The following is a 27,024-nucleotide window of genomic DNA, read 5'->3' as shown; positions in this document are numbered from 1 at the left end:
TGTCTAACTTGAAAAGTTTTTTTATTTTTTTATAGATAGAGATGATAATGGGTTTTTTAATAAAAAATAAAAAATGATATATTTATTTATTTATTAAAAAACAAAAGATAATGAACCAAAATCACAGTATTAATATTGAATATTATATATAAAAAAAGGAGTTGAACCCTAACAATTGTTTACGTGAAATTTGGGTGGCCCAAATCTTTAGAATTCATATACTTGAACCCATTTTGCAGCAGGAGAAAGGAAGGGGGAAGTGAAATTACCAAAATACCCTAAAACGTACGATCAGAGCGTGTAGGGCAAAACGGTCTCTACCGACTACCAATCAACACCAAATTCCTTCTCTCGGTCGGGAACTCTTGTTAGAAGTTGGAACTTAGAACAACGTTTATAAGGCGTAAACATCCCTCTTCGATTCTTTTTCTTTTCTAATTTTTTTTCTCTTTTTATCGCTCTCTTTGCAAACGGAATTCATAAGAGCAGCAATTTGGACGCCATTGAAATACTTCACAACTTCATCCGTTTACTCAATTTTCATCTTCCCACCAGGTAATTTGCCGTCTTTCTTTGATTATTTCTGACTTTTCTTTTCGTTTTTGGCAGAACTTTGTGTTTTCCGGCGCGGATGTTTCTGCATTGCTTTACAAATTCTGAAATTAGGGTTTTAATGCTGCAGAGAGTCGGGCTAGTGTCATTTTTTTTGGTGGGTTATCTGCCCCTGTTAGAATTCCTTTGGAATGCGACGAGAGTATTCTTGTTTTCTCCGGTTGTAGATGTTTGAGTTAGCAGAACTGGGATTTGATTGAAGGAGATTGGATACACACATTTTACTTGTTTCGGGTTAGTCGCGTTTTAGGCTTCTATTTTTGTTGCTTTATGCAATTTTTGAGTTATGGGTATCGATTGGTTTTCGCTATCGATAAAATAGATGGGTTCATGTGATGACCCGGCTGTGATCGGGGAACCGTTTCGCGGCTCTGTTACTCGGCTGGTTAGGTGTTCGAGTCAACCTCTTCCCAAGCATCAGTCACGCCAGGAGATGGCTTCCTTTCCATCTGATTCTAGTGACGGTCAGATGTTTGAGCCAGATAGGGGATTGGAAGTGACTACGACCTGTGTCTGCACGAATGCATCGGAGTCTGGTACTGCAGGGGAGGATGGGACATTTAGAGGCTTCGAACATGCAGATACTTTGCTAATGGATAAAAGGTTGGATGGTGATTCTGGCGATAGTGGTCCCTGTCTAAACGAGGATAAAGAAGCTTGCAACGGGGGGAATAGAACATTGAGCTTGGATATGAAAGAATCTCAAGACGTTGATGGTTTGGTTGATATTTTGGGATGCAAAACTACCATGGAAATGATGTCTTTAAATGGGTCATTAGTAGATTCTGTTAAACCCGAAGATCTTGATAACAATAGTTGTATAATTGATGCTCCTGCAAAAGTTGAAAGAGATAATACTGTAGCAAATGGTCCTGTTTTAGCACGGATGGGTACTTGTACAGATAACTTAAAATCTCCTTATGTCTGTGAAATTGTTTCTAATTCAGCTTCTGCCGATGGACTGCCAAGTGACTTCATACAACAAAACGAGCTGGAAAATGATGGTGCTGGTTGTTCATTTTCAGAGACTGCAGACAGGATAACTGAGGCTTCAGTTGAAATAGAAGCAGATGTGTTGAATGAGATGTCCCCTTTACAGAGTGGTCAAATACTACCAACATATATGGAACTATCAGTTGCCAATTTTGATCAGTATGTTTGCCAGATGGAGGGGAAGAGCTTAAGTGGTACCTCTGGAGAAACAGTTATTGAAGTTGCTGCTATGAACAGCAATCCTGAAGTGTGCTTGCAAATGTTGCCTTCACAAGAATGTGAGAGGATTGGGGAATGCTTGCAATCTGATGGTTCACCACTAACCATCGATGCTTCAGAGAATGATTGGTGTGATGAAAAGCGTGACAATAATTCATCCAAGTACATTACAGAGGTTGTGGAAGACGATATTGATGTCTTGACTAATAATAATAGTGATGGTGGACAACATATTGTTCCTGGGATTGAAAATGACCGCAATCTGGAGGAAGGTACTATTCAAGTGAACCACAACTGTGTTGAACTACTTGCATCACCCTTGCTTTCTCAGCCCCCTAATTCTGAAAAAGATGAATTTTATGGGATGTTGAATGGTGCAGATTTTCCAATAAAGGATATTAGTTCTGTTAATTCATGTAGTGTCGGTGATCAAGACCATAATGACATAGAGAAAGTTGGCTGTGTTTCTGAAGTTAAATGTCCTGAAACAGTTATCACGTCTTCTAAGAGGAGTGGCCAAAGGAGAACATCAAACCAAAAAGCTGTGACAAAAAGGGCATCCAGGAAAAGCAAAAAGAAAGTGCCAGAGCCACTGATTTTTGATACTGCAAGAAGGAGGAGAAGCTCTTTATCTAGGCCTGCTCGTCCCTCACCCTGGGGATCACTGGGCTATATTATTCAGTCATTTGAAGAAATTGATGATGTTCTGATAAATCAAAGTCAGAAGCAAGGAAATGATAAATCTAAAAGTAATCAAGGAGGTATCAAGCGGAATAAGAAAAAACCAAAGGAAAGTTCACATAGATCAAGAAAAGGGACCCAAGGAAAATGTGCTACTTCAACTTCAACCAACCGTATTCGTCTGAAGGTTAAATTAGGGAAGAATGTGGGTCATAATTTTCTGAACATTGTGGTTCCCGAAATTGTTGATTCATCATTGTCTGCCAAGGGTATCAATTGCAATTATGGTAATGAATCATATTGGGAAGGTAATTTGGAATTTCCACCATCTACCCTTGGTGTTGATGATCAAAAGCCCGAAGAGGGGCCTTTAAAAAAGATCTTTTGCTACAGCAGGAATCAGGATAAAGAAGAGAAATGTCCTGATGCTTCTGTTGTGAATGAACAATGTGCTAATAATGACTCAAGTTGCACTATTAATATAGACAAGTCATCTGCAAAACATGCAGATGATAATCTGTGTGTTTCCCCTCATTTGGTTGAGCCTGTAGAAAGGGTAAGTGATACCAGGAATTCGGATCCTGGAACTTCACCTGATTCGGAAGTGATAAATTCAATTTTAGATATTCCAGTCGGAGCAATGCGTCGGGAAATTTTGCAGGACTCGGTTTTGGCATCCTTAGAAGATTTTTCTGCTTCTGGAAATGCTGTCAGTACGAAAGGAAGGAAGAAGGAGAAGCCCTGTCAGGCAGTTAGTTGTTCTGAGGAAGGTGGCACAGGTGCTTCTGCTTGCAGTAACAGGTCCAAGTCATCAAAGAAGCATGGAAGAAGACGGAACGTGGACAATCAACATGGTTCTGGTGAGACATTTACTTACACTGATGCAAATATTTTAAACTACGCTTTAACTGTTAAGGAGTTATCTATGGAGCAAGTGCCTTTGTTGACAGAGATTGAACTTCCAGAAGAGGTTTTAAAAGCAGACAACATTCTCAAAGATAAAGAATGTTGCAGAACAGATGTTGGCAGTGTGTTTCCTGAATCAGAGAACTCAAAAACATTTCTTCCTTCTCAATCTGCAAAGAAGAAACATCCCAAAGGTTCCAAGTCTATTAAAACAAGCAAGGACAAGTTGAAGGCTCCTGGCTCAAAAAACAAAATAAAGAATGCTTCAAAAGAGAGGGTTTACCAACGGAAGTCTTTTAATAAGAGTAAAATCAAAGAGGATCTATGTGACCGAGTTGTGACTGAAATGGGAAGTCACCAAATATTAGGTAATTTTACTTTAATTGATTAAGAGTACTCTTGTGATGCAATTCTTTTCCTTCTCTAAACAAGGAGATATTCATGTTCTACTGCTTTTGTGCTAGAATAGTTCTAATTTTTTTTAATGTTTTAGGAAATTGCTTTGTAGACAAGCATGAGAAAAGTGATGACATCATTGCATCCACAGTGGCAGTAAATTTGAGTGTGGTACAGGGTGCTACAAATGAGCAGTATATGCCTCCTCGCAATGCTTGGGTGCTCTGCGATGATTGTCATAAATGGCGACGCATACCAGCTTCTCTTGTTGATAGTTTAGGACATGCAAGTTGCACATGGTACACATTTATTTCTCATATTCCTCTTTCATTAAGAAAAAAGGAAAGAAATACAAGGGCGGCCATGATTCATAAGTCTTCTTCAAATTGTTTAAAGTTTTCCTTTATAGACTTGCAATATGCATTAGAATATTAGATTGCATTCTCATGCAACATCTTCACAGGTCGGCATTTTACTATAATATTTGTACGGAGGAGCAAACTTGGGAATGGGGAGATTGGGATTGAAAAAAATTTAACCAAGTCTGGGTTTCAATAAGCAAATTTGGTTTGGGAATTGGGTAAATGCCAACCTTTTGTCTTGTTTAGGTTGCTTACTATTTGAGTTACCCTATCTTTTTAATTTAGTGTTTTCTTTTTGTTGCAAAAAGAGAGATAAATATGTACCCATTTATTTTTTTTCCTGGAAATAGAATGTTCAGTATATTACCTAGTGGCATGTTTCCTCCGTTTTGGGGATATTACTGAACTCACGATAGAAGAACCAAGTTATACCATACCTCTGTCTGGTGGGATTTCTAATCTTGTTCTAAATTGAGTTCCATGTTTTTCACTTCTTCCTTTTTCCTCGATATCGTGAAAGTTCTCTAATTTTTTCCTGAATGAACTTTAATATAAACCATCATGTCATGATAATATTTTATTGACGGGAATGTATCTTGTTCATAATTTTTAAATATGCATTTTACAAATTAGTGCACTTGAAATAGTTATTTTTTGGTATCCTCAAGTCTTTAGTTCACCAAAGCTGTTTGTTTTTCATGCACTTGATTTTCCTTTTCTATAACTAATATTCTACAAGGATTTTATTTTATTTTATTTATTTTTAGTAAATTCCATATATAAACACTACAAGGATTTTTTAATTATCTAATCATTTTTTGATTTATCATTACCATTATTTTTAATTTATAGTCGTTTGTCATTGAAGGACTTGTAAGGACAATGTGGATAAAGCTTTTGCTCATTGTTCAATCCCGCAAGAGAAGTCAAATGCAGAGATTAATGCAGAGTTGGAAATATCAGATGAATCTGGGGAAGAAAATGCTTCCAATAAACGGCTAACTTACAGGGAATTGGAGAGTTTTCATCCAACAACAGGTAGACTATGAAGTTCAGGATTAAATTACAATTTTCCTTAGCGAGTGCATGCAATAATAATAATGATAATAGTAGTAGTTACTGTTGTCCCACAATCCTGCATTTCTGATAGTCGAAATGTGACTCCTGTACTTGTTTTCAGTGACTGCTGTTCCTCAAGAGAACAAATTTGCTTCCATTAGCAGCAATCAGTTTTTGCACCGCAGCCGTAAAACTCAGACTATTGATGAGGTGCATTTTTCTACATGATGTTTTTTTGATTGGTGATTATCAATATTTTAATCATGTGTCCCTAAAGTTCAAAGTAGGTTTAACTTGTGTGGTCAAAACTGATCAAGTGTATTAGTTGGGATTGAGAAACTTGGAAGTGAGAAGTGGAAGAACATATGAGAAGTGTGCTGTGAGGTTTGGGCGATTTTCATATCGTTATGCCTTTAATAATGGAAATTTATGTTGTGTTCTCAGGTTCTTGATTTTCCTGAGTGTTCTTTTTAGCTATGCTGCTTTGGCTAGGGTTAGACACCTAGCCTTTTGGCATATAATTATGTGTTTTTTTCGGAAGAGAGTGTGGGTTGTTTCTACTAAGTTATCTCATACAATTCTTCCAATTGGGGAAAACCCTTCAATTAGTTTCAATGAAAAAAGGAGTACAGAAGTCCTTTCATCGGCAACTTGATTTTGAAGCTAGGAAAGAAGTAATTTTTGTTCCAGAAAGTCCCTACAAACCTCCTCGGGAATCTCCTATTTCTTTCTATCCCTTCCGTAGGTCCTTGCAAGCATTAGATTGTCCAACAAATCTTCCCCTTACCCAAACACCGTGGGTGAGCAAAACTCTACTGCCGAAGATCGCAAGTCTTATCTGGATAGCACTATAGTACATACAACAGTTATTAAGAACCTCCATCCAAGATTGAACTGGTACCACGGAGAATAAAAGGCTGATTTTGCTCTACAAATTCCTGGTACACAAGGGCTGCCTGCACCAGCGGGAGAGGGAGAAGTGAAGAATTTTCTTCTGAATTTGTTTTTGGTTGATTATTCCATGGACCAATGAGCAGAGAAAAGATTCATGAAGTTGGTTGAGGGTTTCTTTTGTTTTCTATTGCTTTTGTACAGCTTTTTATTCCATATGTGCCTTTGTATCTTGTAGTACATATTTTTTATTTGAAGTTTCATTTCTCGTAAAAAAATGTAATTTCTACTTAGTAGAGAATCCATGTAATATGTTCTCTAGTAGGGAAAATATCTGAAAATGGAACTTGTCACTGCAATGCATCTAGATTTAATAAGGCTGGGCAATCTACTGTGTGTGTGCATGTGTACATATATATTTGATAAGACAGCCTACAGCATGCTTCACGAAGTTGATGTGAAAAAGTTCAGAAATGAAAATGGAAACTTTGTAACTGAAAGCTATGCTGGTGGAAGTAATATGTGTAAAGGAACGCATATGGACGAATGCACAAGATATATTCAACAAAGCTTAAATTAGTGGCAAGTACACAGTGGATGGAATTGGTGTTCTAATGCCCCTGAATCATGGTCATTCTATTCTTGTAAAGTTTTGTTGCTGATGCTGCTTCATCAGTTAGTCCTATTGTTGATTTCTTAATTATTCTTTTATTTTCTTATAGGATGGGAACAAAAATAGCAATCTTCCCTTTTGCTGGGATAAAGAATAATTTTGTTAGCTTTCTTGTATTTTTTTTTGGCTCATATAACCAATGGTTAGAATCAGTAGCTTGTAGGCAAATTTCTTTTTCTCTATTTTGTATATTTTATAGTACTTCATCTTAGAATGATTTGTCGGTGTTGGTAGCCACGTTTCAGAGTTTCAGTGGCCAATTAGGCTACAAGATTGAATACATTTAGGCAAATGTTGTATTGTCCTGATTTTGTATGTTAATAAATCTTAAACAGATAATGGTTTGTCATTGCAAACCAGCTTTGGATGGCCGGTTAGGTTGTGGAGATGAATGTTTGAACCGAATGCTCAATATTGAATGTGTTCGAGGTACATGTCCATGTGGGGACCTTTGTTCTAATCAACAGGTATTACAACTTTTTCGTAGAGTTTGATCCATCTTTTTGGTAAAGTAAATCACGTCCTAATGAAAGGGTGTATTTAATTTTTGAATATGTGGTTTCAGTTCCAAAAGCGCAAGTATGCTAAATTACAGTGGTTGCGGTGTGGAAAGAAAGGTTATGGGCTACAGTTGCTTGAGGATATATCAAAAGGACAATTTCTCATTGAGTATGTTGGAGAGGTAAGAAGTATTTTCCATGGTTGAAGACGTATCCTATAGCACAATCTGTCACGATCTTTGGTTAATTTTCATGTCCCCTGAAAGTTGCATATATATTTCTTTCTTTGTTTGATTTATCTATTGTGTTGATTGTATGTGTTGGTAAGAAACTATTATATTTGTGGGACCAATAATGTAATCTCCTTTTCTACTTCATTCTTTCGGCTAAAAAATTGTGCAACCGTGTGAATATGTCCATGATTATGTGAAGCTCTAGGTTGCATTTGCATAAGATTCTTTATGACTTCATGACGGGTGATATAAACATAACAATGGAAGGGTAGCATGTCAGTTGTTAGAATGCGTGTAGATTTCCAAGTCCTTTGTTAGTATGATTTATTATTTATTTATTTATTATTATTATTTTGGGATAGGATAGTATGAATTTTCTTTTGTCCAACTAGAGATGTTATCTACAACCTCCTTCTGTATGGGGGTTGACTTTCCCCTTTTTGGAATTTCATCTCATTAATGAAATGGTACACACAAATATTTTGATGTGTTTGAATTTTCATGATTTTATGTCATTTTTATTTTTTTATTTAGAGGAACTCGATGATTTTTAAAGGAAAGAAACGATCACCAGAAGCAGTTCTCAAATCATTGTTATTTATGTTTTTTTTTTTTGGTGTAAAAATATTCAACCCTTCAATACTTTCATAAAAAATTTCCTTGTATCTAATTGGAAAACCATTTTGTAACCTCTGTATGGGCCCCTTTTGTATCTCTTTGAATATTTCATTCATTAACGAAATTGTTTCTTATCCAAAATAATATATATTTTTTATTTCTATTATTCTGTCTACACAGGTCCTCGACATGCATGCTTATGAGGCACGCCAAAAGGAATATGCATTGAATGGTCATCGACATTTTTACTTCATGACACTAAATGGCAGTGAGGTTGGATCTTCATTTTCTTTGCTAGTGTTCTTAATTCAATTGTGTTCTCGACACAACTTTCTTTTTGTGGCTAGGCTGTCACCTTGTTATTGTGGTACCTCATCTTGATCATTAAGTTGTGAGTTATAGAATGTGGGAATTCTTTGTAGTAAAGTAATTCATTTCGGTATACTGCTGCTTATCCCCTTTGCAATTTGATTTTATGTTGTTGCTTATGCTTTATTACAAAACTTTAGTTTGGTTTATGCCTCTATGTTGTTGCTTAATGCTTATACTTCTTTGTTTAGTTCTTTTAGTTTCTCCTTATATCATTGAGGATTAGTCTCTTTTCATTTTTCTAATAAAAAGTTTCGTGTCATTTTCAAGAAAAATAATGATCCTATCTACTCTTAAGACTGAAATGTATATAACATTTCATATTTAACTACTATAATGTTTTATAACTTATTATGGTAGATTCCTTCAATCTAATGCAAGTATCCTTATGGTATCATGTGGGTGTCGTGTAGTGTTTTTTTTTTTTTTTTTTAAATTTTGAGAAAGGAGCTTCTCTCTTTCCTTAGAGGGATCTGTACTCTAATGACGAAGGTTTTTCTTTAGATGCATGAGATGATACATTAGTGTCACATGCATAATTATTTAGAGCTTAAAAATACCACAATTGGTCGATACTCGCATACGTGTGTGTATATATATGTATGTATGTATGTATATACTTGTTTCCTTCTTTTTTAAAAAACCATAGTTGGAGTTGCCAGTTTGCTCGCTCCGTTTGAGATAGCTTTCCAGTTGTTTGATTAGACTTAGATTTATCGTTGAGGAGGATCTCAAGCATTTTTCAGCACGTCAATTATTTCTTTTTTTCTATTTTTTGGGGTCTTTGACTAGGGAGGAGCAATGGAATCTTTAGGGGCTCCAAAAGATCCAGTGAGGAGATGTAGATTAACATCAGGCATAATGTTCGGTCTCCAAGGAGTGGATGAAAGAAAGGCATCTCAGTTGGTTAGTTGGGTGCCTTGGGGCACCTTGTGAACCAGGGTGAGTTGGAGATTGGTAATTTAAGGCTTTGTAACAAAACTTTGTTGGCTAAGTGGCATTGGCGTTTTGCCCTTGAGCCTGAATCCGTGTGGAACAAGATCATTGTGAGTAAGCACGGTAATCATCCCTTTGATTGGGTGGCAAAAGGGGTTAAAGGCACAAACCAGAATCCTTGAAAAGATATTGTGTTTGAGTTTCCGTATTTTTGGGAGATTAGTGGGTTAGTGATAGCTCCCTCTGTTATATGTTTCCATCTTTATCATCTGTCACTTTTAAAAATTGATTGGTCTTTGACTCGTTGGTTTGGTTAGGGAACTCTATTTCTTTTTCTTTCCGTTTCCATTGTCGTTTATCCATTAGGGAGACGAGAGATGTTGCCTCTCTTTTTTCTTCCTTGGAAGGGTGCAATTTTAGGGAGGAGAGAAGGGATGTTCGTGTCTGAAAGCCTAATCCTTCTTAGGGCTTTACTTGTAAATCTTTCTGGAGGGAATCGGTCTTTGATGTGGTCTGGAGGATTAAGATACCAAAGAAAATCAAGTTCTTTATTTGACAGGTTTTACTTGGTCATGTGAACACTTTGGATAGGCTTGCTAGGAAGATGGTTCTTTTAATGGGTCCTTTTTGCTGTATACTTTGTTGGAAGGCAGAGGCAAATTTGGATCACCTTCTTTGGGTTGCCAATTTGTGAGGTTTGTGTGGAGTTGATTCATGCAGGAGTTTGACATTCAGATTGTTGGCCAGAGGGATATTCATGCGATAAGGAAGTTCCTCCTCCATTTTCCTTTCAGAGAGAAAGGCCATCTGTTGTGGCTTGCTGTGGTGGGTGCTATATATCGTGGGACATTTGGAGGGGAGAGAAACAATAGGGTGTTTAGAGGTTTCGATATGGACCATGGTGAGGTTAGGTCCTTTGTGAGGTTTCATGTTTTGTTTTGGGCTTCGGTTTTGAAGTTTTTTTGTAATTACTCTTTAGGTAACATTCTACTTAGTTGGAAGCCCTTCCTTTAAGGGGTTGCTTTTGTGGGCTTGGTTTTTTTATATGCCCTTGTATTCTTTCATTCTTTCTCAATGAAAGTTGTTGATTCTATTAAAAAAAGGACTTTTGTAATTATTCTCGTGGTGTTATTATCTTTGATTGGAGGCCTTTTATTTTTAATATAGGCTGGGTTAGCCTTCTTCAATGGGCTGTCTTTTTTGTATGCAGTATGCCTGTCTATGTTCTTTCAATTTTTCTCAAGCGAAATCTGGTATTGAATTAAAAAGAGCTTTATTTATCTTTTGGCCCCTTGTAATGTTTTAGATTCTTACTTGTTTGTTTTCTTTCCCACCCCTTTGGAAAAGAAACAAATGAAAAAGGAACATATGGACGGAATATATTTTCTCCTTCATCTGAACATCTTTGAAGTAATGCTTTAAGAATATAATTGTCAAATTACTGCGAAGTCAGAATGATTTTCATTCCTATTGTATCCTGTTAGAAGTAACATTTTTTTGTGTAAAGGATTTATAGCTTGAGGTTTAAGAAATTCCATACTATCCTAGACTACTGATGAGGAACTAATATGAGGACCACTCCTCTTAATTACGTCATTTTTTTCATTTCCCCTTTGGTGAAAGTTATTTAAAGTCTGTAATTTGTCTGTATGTGTCTTGCAGGTCATAGATGCATGCAGAAAGGGAAATTTGGGGCGTTTCATTAACCACAGTTGTGATCCAAATTGCCGCACAGAGAAGGTTTATACCCTATCACTAAGCATTGTTGCATATTGTTCTTATAATAAAAAATTGTAGCATACTGTTAATTTTCTTGGTGTTGTGTGTGCGTGTGTTTTAAATAAGTATTTTCACCCTGGAATGAAAGGCTTCTATGCAGCAGTGTCATATTATTGCATTGCCCGATGTGATCCTAAGGTTTTGGCCCATAGGTTGAGGAAAGAGTTCTGTAGTCTGATTACCAAGTGTCAATGGGTTTTTTAATGGCAAGAGGCACATTCTAGACCAAGTTCTTATAGCTAATTAGGTGATGGAGGATCATAGGAGTGGTAAACATGAAGATGTTATTTTTATGTTAGTTTCTTCATAAAAGTAAACATGAAGATTTAGTTTCTTTATAGAAGTAAACATGAAGATGTTATTTTATCAATTGATTTTGAAGAGGCTTATGATTATGTAGATTGTTTCATAGAGAAGGTAATTGGGCCTCAAGTGTGGGTTGTAGTGTGGTAGTTTTTCTTCTTATCTAGGCCTTCCTTTTTGAGGTAGGTGGACCATCAATCTTGAGCAAAATTCTGACTTGCTTTTGTTATTTAAGATCTTTGTGTTGGTTATCAATATTATAGAGAAGTTCATGAAAGATTACGGAATTTGGTGGTTTGGATATAATAGGTAATCTAAGATTGCACAATGAAATTCTGTTGGTTTAGTGATTATGGCATTTCTAGGCTCCGTGCCATAGATTTATTATTGGGCAAGTATGATCCTCATCCTTTTGAGTGGTCTTTCGGTTGTAGGATGGAAGACACATTTAGGAGGGTTCATTGGGCATTGGATGACCACCAATTTTTTTGGGGGGGGGGGGGGGGGAGGAGATTTGCCCCACTTTTCTGAATATGAGGGTTTTTTGACCCCTTTGATTGAAATTACCAAAAAAAGGAACTTTGCACACACGGAATGGGCTTTCTCACTCTCTCTCTCTCGCTCTTGCACTCTAGCTCTCTCGCTCCTTTTTCTCTCATAGTTCCCTCTCCTCTCCCTCTTTCACGGTCTCGCTCTCTTACTCTCACCCTTGCCCTCGTACAATCCAAGCCCAAACGTACCATAATAATACCAAGATAAAGCAAACAATCCAAGCCCAAACGTACAAACTCTCGTGTACAACTAGGACAAAACACATGGTGCAAATAGAGCAGACTACTAAACAAGTACCAATACAATGGGAAATGAAATAAGATCAACTAGACGACAATAGCTAATAAGCTGGAAATATGAACGCCCTCCAATTTAAGCTTAGATCTTGGTTGGAGAAATCAGCAAATGCGCTGGAAAGTGTACATCGAGAAGAGGCATCGATTCGAGCTATCTATGGATCTATCCAACCAAGGCATTGATTTGTCATGGAAAACTCTTTGGTTTCTCTTGAACCAAATTTCAGCAAGCCAAGCTTTGACCGCATTATTCCAAAGTAACTTGGCATCTGATTTCATCCTTGGTCCAACCAGAATCTGCAGAACATTTTCACAAAATACTTTGCCGAAGACCTAACTTAAGTTAAATAAATCAAATGAACAAGGCAACACTTTTTAGCATAACAGCAGTCAAAAAACAGGTGCTGAAGGTCCTCCTTGTCAGCCATACATAGAGTACAAATAGATGGAGATAGACAATGAGAAGGGAGTTTCCTTTGCATGACTGACGAACAGTTTAAAGACCCAAATAGCATGATTCAAACCGTAATATTCACTCGTAGGGAACTTCTGGATTTCCAAAGAGCTTTCTTCAACCCTTTATCTAAAGGGGAGGCCAATGATAAATGAGTGACAAGAGATTTGACCGAGAAAGCACCGTTGCTTCAAGAGACCATAACCACCTATCTGGACATGCCGCTACTTCTTTTTTTCTTTTCTTTTTTTTTTTTTTTCTTTCTGAAATGAGGCCAAGAGATTCTGAAATTCGATTATCTCTTCCTAATCTTTGAAAGAAAATGGACCATGAGGAAGAGGAGGTATCTCAATGATCCGACACTGAACCATTTGGGTTGAGAGCAATTCTGAATAAGCTTGGGAAGGAGATATTTAGAGGTGTTTTATCGATCCATGGAATATGGATCAAGCCAAAATGCAAATCTACAACCATTGGCAAGCTTGAACACAATCAAGGCTTCAACTTTCAAACAAGATCTTGAAATGAAATCCATGGATCAAGCCAAAATGCAATTCTACAACCATTAGTAAGCTTGAACACAATCAAGGTTTAATTTTCAAACAAGATCTTGAAATGATAATCCATGGGCTACGTAGGCTAACACTTGCCTTACCAGCCGTGTGCCAACTGAACTTGCTTCTACCATGAATGCTCTTTACTATTTGGCACCAAAACGAGTTGGGTCTTCTTTGTCGGGTAGGGGAAAAGAAAATGGTTGGTGGGCTTACTCAAATCGGGTTGGGTCCAAGGTTGTCTTTTGGGTCGGGTCAGAAGGAAAAAATCGAAAAAGAATTTTGTGAAAATGTTCGTCACGAGATCGTGCCGCTGCTTTGTCTTCTTCGTCTTCTTTGTCGAAGGTTGCAGATGGTTTGCGAAGGATCTTCCAACGATTTTCTTCTTCATTCACGGGTTCTCCTTCTTCTTTCTTCTTCGTTAGAATGTTAGGAATTAGGGTGATTGTTTCGCGAAATTGCTCATCTCTTACATCTTCTTCTTCCTCGAGAACGTTTGTGAGTGGGTCATGGATCTTGCCGACGACTGCAAATGGTCTGCAAACGAGATTCTAACAATTTTCTCCGTCAACCACGAGGTTTCTTTCTCCTTCTCTCTTTATCGGAACTTTCTGTCCAACCACACGTTCGTCTTCTTCCTTATTCGTCAGAATGTTTGAATCGATCCTTTCAATTTTTGATGTCAAATTTCCGATTCAGACCTTTTCTTCCTTGCTGGTGATTTCGTCAGAAAACCCAATTTTTTTTATTCAAGATGTGTAATCTTCCTTCTTGTTGCACACTCGACTATTGGAAGCAATTTTGGTTGGTCTTGAATTTCTTGATTACCCGTTTTTGCTTCCTCTGTTTCACCCTTGCCGTTTGAGACTTTCTTGACCTCTCTTGTCAATTGTTCCATAATCTTGTGCATATCTACCATGGACGCCTGCATTGCTACAATTTTTTCATTGAGGAGCTCTATGGATTACTCGACTTGCTGAGTCTTCTGTTGAGTGATCGCAGGGGTGTTGGTTCTTCCGCATCTGATGAGGAGGGGGAAGTGTTGCCTTTCACCATCAGGCCCTATCACGTAGGATGCTCTGATACCAATTAATGTAAAATCCAAAGAGGAAACTTCAATTCATCAAAATCTGCCTAATAGAAGAGAGGGGGGAGTCTATTTATAGAGAATTACACGAGGGATAGGGTTCAATCTTGAATTGTCTTGGCTTTGTCTTGGCTTTGTCATCCCTTGCCAGGTAGGGAGGCAACGGATGTTTTGGTGCTTCTGGAATTTTTCTGTAAGTCCAGGGAGAAGAGAGATTTGTTATTGAGTCTGCAATTCTTTGGAGGGGTTTTCTTGTTAGAGATATTCGTTATTGTTTTCTTGAATATGATAATTGCATTTGATAATTTAAACTAATTGATGCAAGCCAAAACATAGTTACAGACAGAACTGTGTGAGTCTTATGTCTAATAAGCAGAGGAAACATAAACAATATACTTTAGCAAAGTGAAGCACCCCTTTCATTATTCTGGAATAGTTTCCTATCGATCAATATTTCTTGCAAAATACACTAACTGTGTTGAGTGGGAGAACTATATCTTTACACTCTAGAAGGTGGCCTGTCGGAATCAACCAGAGGTGGTCATAGGGCAATGTTCTACGGTCATAGGGAATGCCATATTCTGGTAAGTAGTGAAAGGACATCTGGTGAAATATTTGTTCTACCATTTCCTCAAAAGATTTACATATGCAATGGCCATTAGGCCGTAGATCGAGAGCCATGAACTGAAGCCTGCAACTTTTCATGAGTATTTATTTTGATTGCCCAACAACTTTAATTAAAGCTGAAAGAATACACTTTTCATGAAAGCTGTTTTGTGTGTGAGTGTGTGTGGCACAATTCAAATCTTCAACTCTGATTGATTACCACGAAGAACAGACCGATTACCACGAAGAACAGACCGATTACCACGAAGAACTCCTTCTTATGCGTGTTATGTGCAATTCAAATGTTCAATCTCCTGATCATCTTTAATGACTTTAGCTAGCCTAATGGTGAATGTGTCTCCTAGTCTCCCTTTGACCCATGTTCAAATCTCCTGGTCATCTTTTTATGCAGCATCTCAGTTTTGGTTTACTCTTTTGGAAGCTTTCGATTGGTCGCCATTTCCTATTTCTATCTATGTTCTCCTTCTGTTTTGGTTGGACACCCATTCTATGGTTTGAGGAAGACTCTTTGGTTGGTTCTTGTCCATGCATTCTTCTGGCATCTTCGAGGAAACGAAATGACTGCATTGCATCCTCTTCTGTTGAACGCTTTATGATAGAGTTCTTTCTACTGCTTTCTTTTGGTGTAAAAATTAACACCCTTTTGCACTTTATAGCTTATCTTTTTTCATTTCCAATTGGACTTCCTTCTTGTAACCCATCAATAAGGTGTTTGGAGGTTTTCCCCCCTTATTTCATTTATCGACGAAATCGTTCCTTCTATAAGAAAGTTTTGTTTCTTATCAAAAGAAAAAGAAAATAAACAAAAAAGGAGTTGTGCCCTTGGCGAGATCTTGGGAGAGGATTTGGTCATGAAGGAGCCAAAACTGGCTAGACGACAAGCAAACCATCCAAGAAATTTAATTTGAAAACTAATGGTCATTACATCAATTTTATGTATTTACTTTACATGTTAACCAACCTTGGTTATTAACAGTTTCAAGATTTTTAATATTACTGTGTTGACTAGGTTAGTTCCTACTTTCTATAGCAATGGGGATGTTTTCTTCCCAAAACTTTCCTGTCAAGTAAAGGCAGTACTAGCAACTTAAACAGTTTCTGAGAGTTGTTGGAGAATTTACGAGTTTTTAGTTCTCTTTTCTTTTTGGTTTTGGAACAGTGGATGGTGAATGGAGAAATCTGCATTGGGCTCTTTGCACTAAGGGATATTAAGAAGGTACATTTACTGTTTGCTTTTGTTACCTTCAATTTCATTTACTGTAGACTTTTTACTTTGTCAATGAAAAGGGCTGTGCGTGTGATTTCCTTAGTTCCTTAAAAGCTCAGCAGTACCTTTTGACTTGATGATAGAATCTAATTCTGTAACCCCCATCTGTTTAGGGCTCCTGAAATGCAATTGTTAGATGGCTTTTTTTAATTAATTTTATAATACACACACACACACACATATATATATATATTACCATTTTCCTATCAATTCCTTCCATATCGCTCTCTTGATATGAAGTATATTCCCCTTTCCACGACTGTAGTTCAGTGTTTTTTGGTATGAAAAAAATGTCTTGATGAAAGATTGACATCAGATACATCATATCTGTTTCAATTTGTTTTTCGACAAGTAAATTGAAGCTGAGCTGTAATCAAATAGTTTCGGTGACACTATTCACCGAAGCAGGATCTTGTGATTCCATAATTTTTTTATGCTTTATGCTCTTTATATAACTCTCTTGTACTTTGAGCATTAGTCTGTCTTAATTTTATTAACGAAGAGACTTGTTTCCCTTTCAAAAAAAGATAAAGAAAGTCGAGTCTCTCATAGAATCTGTTTTCACATGATTCTGCAATTATCACTATGAATGTGGATGAAATTGAACAGCCTTGACATTTCCATTCATATCTTAGATACATTTTCTTTAACTTATCCTTGAATGTTTTCTCCTAATTTTTTGGCTGATTTGGATATTCCTGCATTTTTTGTTCACAGCTTGATATTTGATGCTTCGCTATGTTTTTGGTAGCAACATTAAAAAAAAAAACCTTTTCATTTTCTTCCTTTTTCCCCCATTTCATTTTCTTCCTTACATTGTATTAGCTGAAGCTGAATTCTTTCCTGTTTCAGGGGGAAGAGGTGACGTTTGACTACAATTATGTAAGGGTATTTGGGGCTGCTGCAAAAAAATGTTATTGTGGTTCTTTTCAATGTCGAGGTTATATAGGTGGAGACCCCCTCAATTCTGAGGTCATTATTCAAAGTGATTCAGATGAAGAGTTCCCAGAGCCAGTGATGCTTCGTGCAGATGGTAGAAGTTGGAATAATAACGTGCCAACTGCAGTTAGTTCGTTGGATGTTGCTAAAATGCAACCCTCAGGGCATATAAAAGGGATTAGGGATAAGAGAGATCAACCTATCAGAATTGCTATTGAATCAAAGATTTCAGAAGAAAAAGTGGATACTCTTAAGCTTTCTGTCTCGAAGATTTCAGAAGAAAAAGAGGATTCTCTTAACCTTTCTGCATCGAAGATTTCAGAAGAAAAAGAAGAGCATCTTAACCTTTCTGCCTCTACCATTTCACCATTGCACAGTTCATTGGAATTCGAAGACTCAAAGGTAGCATCACCTACTCCACTGCCGGATATTACCCATCAGACTGAAGATGTGACAAGCAAACCTGTCTTTGTTGATCAGACAGAAATCTCTCTTGTGGACAATATTTCTGACAAAAATACGTGCTCTATTGAGCAGGAGGCAAAGTTATCAGTTGATGACATTGATGGTCGTAAGAAGTCCAAGCTGGATGCTATTGAAGATAAGCAAGTGTATATAAAATCGCATCCTCAGATGAAAACTTCACGTAAACCAGGTTCCATCAAGAAAGGAAAAGTTAGCTCTGTAGAAAAAATTCAAATAACTAACAGGTCCCAGATTTCCTCTGTAAAGCCCAAGCGATTGATTGAAGGTTCTCCAGGCAACCGTTTTGAAGCAGGTTAGTCATGTTTGGAATACTAGCTTTAGCTTAAATAGCTGCGATGGGCTTATAATGGTTAATGGTATTTAATGCTTTAGTTGAGGAGAAGCTTAATGAACTTCTGGATGCTGAAGGGGGCATTAGCAAAAGAAAAGTGAGTCATTATTACTTTCCGCATGTTGACTTGTTGAATTTTCTGCTATTCTTTTGGTTTTATTTGCCGTTGGCAATGAATGGTCAGTGGGCTCTTTTATGCTTTACCATCAACTTCTCATTCTCCATGTAATTCTGATGTTTTTTTTTCATGGATCAGAGTATCGGTTTCTTTTTATGTAGCCTACGCTTTTGTTGAAAATTTCGTACATCCAGAAAATTTGTTTCTTATCACCAAAAAAAAAAAAAAAAAAAAAAAAGGGAAAAAGAAAAAGAAAAAGAAAAAGAAAAAAGAGTATTGGTTTATTTTTATGTAGCCTATTCTTCCGTACTTCTGTTTCCGTTTCAAACAAAATAAAAGATGTTTTTACCCAACCCAAGGGCAACAAAAAGTGGATTTGCATCTGCTGCAGTGTGCTCATTTTTTGTTCAGAGATATTTGCAGTGTTTGAGTACCCAAAAGCTTTTTCCTTCCTCTAACAGGACGCTCCTAAAGATATTTGCAATCGATATTATCATTCACAATGTTTTTTTTTTTTTTTTTTTTTTTTGTGTGAAGATTTACAGGCTATACAGAGCAATAGTTTTTCTTTCCTTGTTTTGCACTCCCTATGAATGGATTTCTTTTGTACCCCCTATGTTTGGGGTCCTCATGTACATTTGGATATCTTCGGATATTTAATCAATGAAATCGTTTCTTATTTTAAAAAAAAAAAAACAGGATGCTCCTAAAGGGTACTTAAAGCTTCTTCTTCTGACTGCTGCATCGGGTGCAAGTGCTAGCGGTGAAGCAATTCAGAGGTTGCCTTAGATTATTATTATGTTTTTGATGTTCCATATTATGAACAGTTATTTCTGTAATGCAGGTGATGATAAATGCTTTTTGTTATTTTCTTTGACAGCAATCGAGATCTTTCAATGATCCTTGATGCTCTTTTGAAGACAAAGTCACGAGTAGTATTGACTGACATAATAAACAAAAATGGTAGAGTTTCCCCCAGTTTATTGTTTTATATATATATATATATATAATTTTTGTGGTCGGGGTATAATTTGTGGCCAGTCTTGCTGTTTCATTTGGTTTATAAAATACCATAAACTGTTTATTCCCCCCTCCTTTTGCTCTCAGGTTTGCGGATGCTGCATAACATAATGAAGCAATATAGAAGTGACTTCAAAAAGATACCTATTCTTCGGAAGCTTTTGAAGGTAGTACTTTTATGGCAATTGCAATATTCCTTTTCAGAGTTTGGGAAGAAACTTCCCACTTCAATATATATATATATTTATATATAATCATTTCCTTGTCTTCTCAAACCATCATGGGTTGGCTTAGTGGTAAACAAGGGCATGCCTTGATAAAAGGCTAAGAGGTCATAGGTTCAATCTATGGTGGTCATCTACCTAGGTACAAATGTTGTAGGCTCGGGGTTGTCCCCCCAAAAAAAATCCTTGTCTTCTCAATACTTTGTTTTTGGAGCATTAGTCTCTTTTCATTATATCAATGAAAATTTTGTTTTCTTTTAAAAATTAAAATCATTTTCTTGTCTTCTGAATGTAACTAATGAACAGTCGCATTTGAATATTTGAATAAACAAGGATCAAGTATGTAATTAGCAAAGAAACTGATATTTAGTATAAAACTGACTTGCAATTATATTGAAAGTGAATTACTGCAAATGTTTGTTTCAAAATGATTGAGGTGGTAAGTGCCAACCTTTTTGGCTTTGTATGGGGGAGAGGGACTAGGAAAATGTGGTACAGATTTCATTCTCTTGCCAGACTTGGTATTCAAAGGATAGTTATAAACCTTTTGCTATCACTACCAAAAACATATGTACATAATTGGTGTTTACTTCAGGCGAAATATATCTTATTTATTTGATATGTTACTGTGTAGCATATTAGGACTTTTGTTTCTTCTGAAGGAAAGATAAGATATTTTAAACATGTACAAGATTGCTTAAAAACACGAGTCATTTTTACTTTTTCCTAGTTAGGCATGCTCGTAGTGCAAGCACATCCTTGAGGGAGGGAGGGAGCATGCCTTTTATGCAACTGCAATGATAGTTCGTTTTTTTCCCTTTCTTTCTTTGATCTGGTCCTTGATGGGATTGGTGGATTTGCTTGAAAAGGATATACTATCCAATGCCCTCATAGGTCGTGGCATAGGTATAAAGTGGTCAAAATTAACCATTTACAGCTTCTTGATGATGCTCTTAGTGATGCACACAAGTAAAAATAATACCTCAAGCTTTTATTAATTGATGCAAATGATACAAATGGAGGCCCCTTATATAGGAAACCAGCCAGCCTGGCTAACTCAAGAGGGAACTGGTTGAACAGTTAACCAGTTAGAAAACAGAAAATAAAGAATAAACAGAAACTAAACAAGATTACAGCTTGGACTAATCTTAAAGAACATGGTATGTTCTTACATCACTTAGTTTTTGATCATTGAAGTTTTTGAAGCTGTGGTTTTTTGTAAGAGAGATGGAACTGCAATGTGTAAGGGTGCAATGTGCAATGTGTAAGAGCCCTAGTTAGGGATATTAGTATGGTATTAGGACATATAGGTAATTAGCTACGGAGTTAGGGCATTTGTTATAAACAGAGGGAGGGGATTGAGGAGCTTTTAATTATCATCGATTATCAAACTTGGTCTTGTGGCCATACTTTTTCGCTGTTCATTTTGCCGTGGAGGAAGTTTTTGTAGCACTAGCCTGCTTGTATTTTTTTACATTATTTACAATATTTGGTTGGAAAGGAAGAGGAATCTTTAGGGTGTTGGTTGGGCTTCCACTCTTTTCTTTTCTTTTCTTTCTTTATTTGTTATTTATTGTTTAAGGAGAAATAATGGCAACATTTTGTTTGAGCTACAATTTGGATTTTGGATGGTCTGGATTTGGAATGGAAGGAACTTAAGAAAATCTTTCAAGCAAAGAAAGATTTTGAAGAAAGTGATCGATTCATCTCTTTTCACGGCTCTTTATGGATATATAAGTGTTCTACCTTTTAGCAATTATGGTTTAAACTCTATTTTATCCAATTGGGGAAGTCTTTTGTAATCCCTTTGGGTGGGCTCTTCCTTTTGTATATTTCATTTGTTTATTCAATGAAATTGTTTCCTATTTAAAGAATGAAAAGGAAGGAGAAATAATGATTCTTTTTGGACTGTTGTTCAACATACAGCTTCTTGGTGGCGCACCAATACACAAATTTGGTGATTTTAGCCTCTCCACGATTTTCAACAATTGGAAGGCTCTTATACATTAGTGTTTTGGTGGGGGGAGGGGGGGGTGGTCATCTCATCCCCCGCCCTTAGGCGGTTCTCTTTTACTCCTCTTTGAATATATTCTTTTGTTTCTTATCAAAACCAAAAAAAAAAAAAAACCACAAAATAAAAACAAAAAAGAAAAGGAAGGAGAAATAATGATTCATAAATAAAATGAAATATAAAGTAGGGAGCAAAGTAGCCTCTCAACCACCCCAAGTGGATTACAAAGAATATCTCCACCTAGTAGTAAAAGTAGTGACACTGTAATGAATGGATACAAAGATTTATGCCAGTACAGAGCTGTGAAAGAACCAAATTTAAGAAAATGTTGAAGGAATTTGTGGATTCGTTGAGGTTGTTTCTCAGACCAAGAAGACCAAAATGAAGCTCTTTTGATAGACATGAAGGTCTCATAAGAAATTTTGATTTTTTGGGGTAAAGATTATCCTATATGCTGTTGTTATGTTCAGTACCTTGACTGACATTTCAATATGTTGAACGATTTTGCCAAGAAAATCAGAGAGAGTTGTTAAGGCTGAAGCCAAGTATCAGCGTCTTCCTTGAAACCCATAAAGTACTGAAACCAAGTATCAGCTTCTTCCTTGAAACCCACAATGGCACATGTGAGGGGCCATCCATACCAAAATCAATGGAAATCTCTGGAGATATCTTCCTAGTGAAGCCAAATTAATCTATCATAAGGTGAGAGGATAGAATTCGGAAAAATGAGTTGATTTCTTTCCATTCCAAGCCCAAAAACGATGGCTTTGACCACGTTAACCCAAAGTAAATAAGCCTTTGAATTCCAATTGTTACCACATAGAAGCTACAACTAGTTTCCTTTCAAAGAATCTGAAAATACCCATGGGAGATTGAGGAAGCAAATAACAGAAACCAACATTTTTGAGAATATGAAACAGGAAGATACCTGCTTTGAAACAGAGAGAGCAAACGAATTGCATAAAGCATTGTGAGGGATTTCAAACTGGAGTTGTTATGTAAAAGCTTGTCCTGACTAATAAAATGATTAGATTGTGCAGGATTTCATAGACTTTGGAGTTGAAAGTATTTATCTAACCTTGTCATATTTTAATTTTGTATAATATCAAATTAAAAGCCTATATTAGTAAATTTTGTATTTTCTTTTCTGTTCTCCTTTACCATTCAAACACAAAAATTTGATTAGGTGTATTTCAAACTTTTATTTTTTGTTCCAAACAATTCTTTATCTTAAAATTACTTCTCAGATTTTAAATCACAGTTTTTTAAATCATTGCTTGACACCAAACAGAGGGTTTAATAATCAAACTCTTATGCAGGTCCTAGAATACTTGGTGACGAGAGAGATACTCACCTCAGAGCATATTAATGGAGGTCCTCCTTGCCCTGGAATGGAAAGGTAAGAAATTGTGATGCTTAATTTCAAACAGTCATTTCCTAATCACTACGTAGATAGCGGTCAACTATGTGGTAGTTTAAATTTGTTGTGATGTGCTAATGTAGACTTCAGTTTCTTCTTGATGGTGCAGTGTAATTTTGTTTTCTTTTTCCTTCTATAGTTTTAAGTTTAGAAAGTTCATCATGAAGATTTTATCAAACATTTTCTTTTCTTTTTTCGTTTTTAAGAAGAGAAACAACATATACTTTTTTCTTTATATACTAAAAATGAAGTATACAAGAGATGATAAGAAATCTTCATGTGTCACTTAGGCCTTCATATAAAACCATTCCAATTGGCACCAGTAGCTAAGAGGATAGTTACAAAAAGGTGCACGGTACAAACTTTATTTTGAAGCTTAACCATTCAGTCTCTCCAATTAAGGGTTTATCTGCAATTGGTCTTGGGATATTGTATTCCTTTCAAACCAAAGTTCTGAAGGAGAACTTTTATAATGTTAGTACCTAAAAGTCTCTTTTTTTCATTGATCATTCTAGAAAAGCACCATTGAGAATATCAAAGAATTTGGGCAATAAATGCCACCACTTGAGACCGACTTACAACTAAAGAAGATCTGATCCACTGTTTCATTATCTTTTTTGCCCAAAATGCAGCAGCTAGGTGAAATTGGGATATAAGGCTGACGTTTTCAGCTATCAATTGAGTGAATTCCTCTGACATAGAGACAAATGAAAAAGTTGATGCTCTTAGGAGACTCGCACAAATTTTTTTTAGAAAAAGCCATTTAAAGAAATTTGTTCCATGTGGCACAATCTCATTGGGTGCAGGCCGGGCTGCACAAGAGATGGGTGCAGTCTGCACCCAAGTATTTTCCATCCTTTTTTCATGTGCTTTAAACTCCATCAAAAACTGCCAATCCACTTTTTATTGGTCTTTTCTAGATCTACTTTGATTACTCAACTTTTTAAATATAATATTTTTGTTTCTTATAAAAAAAAACCTTGATTACTCAACTTTTTCTTTTTTAATTTTCTTCCTTTTGTCAAATGTGCAAATTGAAATTAGGTTTTGCTTTGTTATTCTATGCTAAAAGTAATTGTGGGATATTTACCCTGCACGTACATGCATTTGAATCCATTGCATAGAATAGTCGTGCCTACGTCATTGAATTACTGTTTTCGTTCTGTTGCATTTATATACATTTGAATCCCGATAATTGGAAGTTGCACAGGAGTCATATTAGTGTAACACTTAAATTATATCTCTTGCTAGTGCCTACCCTGTGGTGGGGCTCATAGAGTTTTAGTGGAATCAGATAATGCATAGTTGAACTTTTTTGCTTAGGTTGTAAAACCAAACAACGAGGTGGATGTAACAAAATATGTTTGTTTGCTGAAACTTGGTGTTGTTTATCATTGTTAAAACAACCACACTGATGAGAGTGGTTTTGAAGTAAAGTGAAACCTTAGTGTGATTCCTTTGGTTAGGTTGGTCGAACAAAGGTTTATCTTTCAGATCATTGAGCATGTTGTACAAAATAATATTAAACAGATTAAAATGGGATGATCATAACTGATAGGGAGTGAGGTATAAGAAGGCAAAGTTGCTGAAACTACTTGACATCTAATGTTGGCAAGTAGTTCCTTTTCTTCACCCGTGAGTATGAACTCCAAAAAAGAACAGGCTTTGCTAGACTATGCATGCACAGATGTGTTAATTCTTTTCTTTTGAATGTTACTTTTGAAAGAAAAGAACCAACTTTCGTCAAAGGATTTGACATGCTTATCTGTATCTTCAGCTAATGATTTTCTTTTGCAATGAGTGATAATTGGTAGATCCTTGCGTTGCATGTATTTTAGTGATCCTTACATGACTACTTTTTTATGCAGTTTGAGGGAGTCCTTACTGTCACTGACAGAGCATGATGACAAACAGGTATCATCTACAATTTATTTTAGGGACCTATTCTGTAAAGAGCAATAGTGCAAAGAGTAGTAGAGGACAAGAACTTTAACTATAAATGAACGTTATATATAAAAATATATCTGGTGGGGTAAAAGGGCTTCCCATAGCTTGACTATATTAAAGAGTGAAGTCACAAACAGGGTAATAAGACATTTATCTTCAGATGAAATATCTATGCAAAAGTCGCATTCAATCACAGTTCAGATTTGCAATGTATAAAAAAACAGAGTAATTACGTGAAAGCCTCCGGGATGCTCAAAGATGATGGTAAAAAATATTTTTGTTTAAAATGTATGCCAAATCAAGACAATTTCCTAAAGAACACTAATAAACTTTATAAAATGTCCAAAAACATTCAAATATAGTTCATGATCCTTTTCCTTTAAAATGGGAAGACTTAGCGTAGCTATGATCTTTGGCCAAATGCTTTCGAAGTTCAGTTTTGACGAGTTAAGCATGGACCTGCAGGTACATCAAATTGCCCGAAGTTTTCGGGACAGATGGTTCCCCAGACATTCTAGAAAATTTGGTTACTCGGAGAGGGAGGATGGAAGATTGGAAGTTTACAGGGGTTCAAACTGCAGTAGGTTTACAGCATCGCACAGTTATCGGCATGATCAGGATTCCAGACCCACGGATGCAATTGATTGTGTCAAGCAGTCGATGCCTACATCTTTGCCAGATGCTCATCCTGTGGAGGTCTGTTCTGTGGCTTCCACAGCTGGTCACTCATCGAATGGACAAAAAGTCCGTAAGCGTAAGAGCCGATGGGATCAGCCTGCAGACACAAGCCTAGATCTGAGATCCAAGGAGCAGAAGCTTGAATCAACATCAGTGCAGCAATTGAATTCCAGCCAATTAAATTGTGTTGGAATGGCATCAATGTTGATAGACAAAGTAAACAATGATGATAAGGACTCCTCCCTCTCTGACTCTGTTGGAGTACGTTGTCGGCAAGATGAAGATATTAGGGCAGACAGTGCGGTGCAGAATGTACCTGAAGATATTCCTCCTGGATTTTCATCTCCTTTCAATCCCCCTGTGGCTTCCTCAAGTGCTTTTTCAACAGTTTTAGATCCTCCTCGACAGAATATTTGCGATTTGGGTTGTGCTTTTTCCACGGTTGGACACCCACAGGAAAGATTTATTTCTCGCATGCCTGTGTCCTATGGAATTCCATTTTCTATCATTGAGCAATGTGGAACATCCCATGCAGAGAATCTGGAGTGTTGGGATGTTGCTCCTGGAGTGCCTTTTCATCCTTTTCCACCCCTGCCACCATATCCCCGAGGTAAGAGAGGCCCGCCTACATCTGCCTGTGGTACTGCAGTTGGACAGTCCTCTCAAGAAGGGCAGGTCAACAGCCATGATTCTCGAACTTCTTTCTCAGAAGAAAGCCCTCCTAGTACAAGTACTAATTACCAACCGGATTTGTGCACTTCATCAAACAACCAACAGATACCGAATCGGACAAAAGAATCGTCATATGACTTGGGAAGAAGGTATTTTAGGCAGCAAAAGTGGCGTAATACAAAGTATGGTCCCCCTTGGTTACAGAAAAGAAATCAGTGGGGATGCCAAGGGAACTTCAGAGGTGGCGTGAGTGCTATAGTTGATGACAATATACCCAATGAAGAAATAAGTCCATATTGCTCGGATGAAGCAAGTGGTAGACTGGATAAGGCTAATGATGAATTTTATCAGCATTTGCAGAACCAAAATCTGCGTTGAGTCTTAGGAAACTCATGATCTACTGAAATTTCAATAGAACCCAATGTATTCTCAGTTCTTTTCCTTAGGTTTGATATTAATCAATTGGAAAGTTTCTTCAACTTCAGTATGGTAGTGCTCTTACTCCAGCGTTAGTAGTACTATTCATGAGGTTGATCTTTGCTTCCATCAGCATATGAGGTTTTGGATCTTTATCCATCAATCAACACCTCAAAGAGGTAGGCATTCTTATTTGTATATCATTTTCTCACAAAAATTAAATTGTGATACGCAATGTTTAAAGATCTCGGGAAAATAAAATTTTCATTGATTCTTGCTGTCGTTTGCCTACGATTACTGGAGATTCAAAATATTTCTTCTTCATTTTCCCTTCAAGCCATTTCACTTATCCTGGAAAGTCCATGGACCCATGCGGATCAAAGTACTAAGCATT

The 27,024-nt window shown here is 36.7% G+C and overlaps 1 protein-coding gene across 5 annotated transcripts; it reads left to right on the top strand.

The window, feature by feature from the left end:
• Positions 1 to 244: 244 nt before the first annotated feature.
• LOC120075567 (histone-lysine N-methyltransferase ASHH2) lies at positions 245 to 26,924 on the top strand. Of its 5 annotated transcripts, none has more exons than XM_039029073.1 (19): positions 248 to 555; positions 683 to 3,779; positions 3,905 to 4,106; positions 5,038 to 5,207; positions 5,350 to 5,438; positions 7,128 to 7,259; positions 7,358 to 7,474; positions 8,324 to 8,416; positions 11,111 to 11,188; positions 16,260 to 16,316; positions 17,220 to 17,708; positions 17,844 to 18,084; positions 18,165 to 18,220; positions 18,941 to 19,020; positions 19,122 to 19,204; positions 19,349 to 19,428; positions 22,816 to 22,895; positions 24,785 to 24,830; positions 25,329 to 26,924. In XM_039029073.1, the coding sequence occupies exons 2-19, from the start codon at positions 935 to 937 to the stop codon at positions 26,589 to 26,591; spliced, it is 6,201 nt and encodes a 2,066-aa protein (XP_038885001.1). In that variant the 5' UTR covers positions 248 to 555; positions 683 to 934; the 3' UTR covers positions 26,592 to 26,924. The 5 variants fall into 5 exon arrangements, with proteins under 5 accessions (XP_038884998.1, XP_038885001.1, XP_038884999.1 ...); XM_039029071.1 differs by having other exon boundaries at positions 249 to 555; positions 683 to 846; positions 935 to 3,779; positions 17,220 to 18,084; XM_039029072.1 differs by having other exon boundaries at positions 250 to 555; positions 683 to 3,365; positions 3,456 to 3,779; positions 17,220 to 18,084.
• The last annotated feature ends 100 nt before the right edge of the window (positions 26,925 to 27,024 follow it).

This window comes from Benincasa hispida, chromosome 4 (genome assembly GCF_009727055.1).
Source record: "Benincasa hispida cultivar B227 chromosome 4, ASM972705v1, whole genome shotgun sequence".
Classification (NCBI taxonomy): domain Eukaryota; kingdom Viridiplantae; phylum Streptophyta; class Magnoliopsida; order Cucurbitales; family Cucurbitaceae; genus Benincasa; species Benincasa hispida.
The sequence above is the reverse complement of the archived record's forward strand: the minus strand, read 5'-3'. Positions and strand labels throughout refer to the sequence as shown.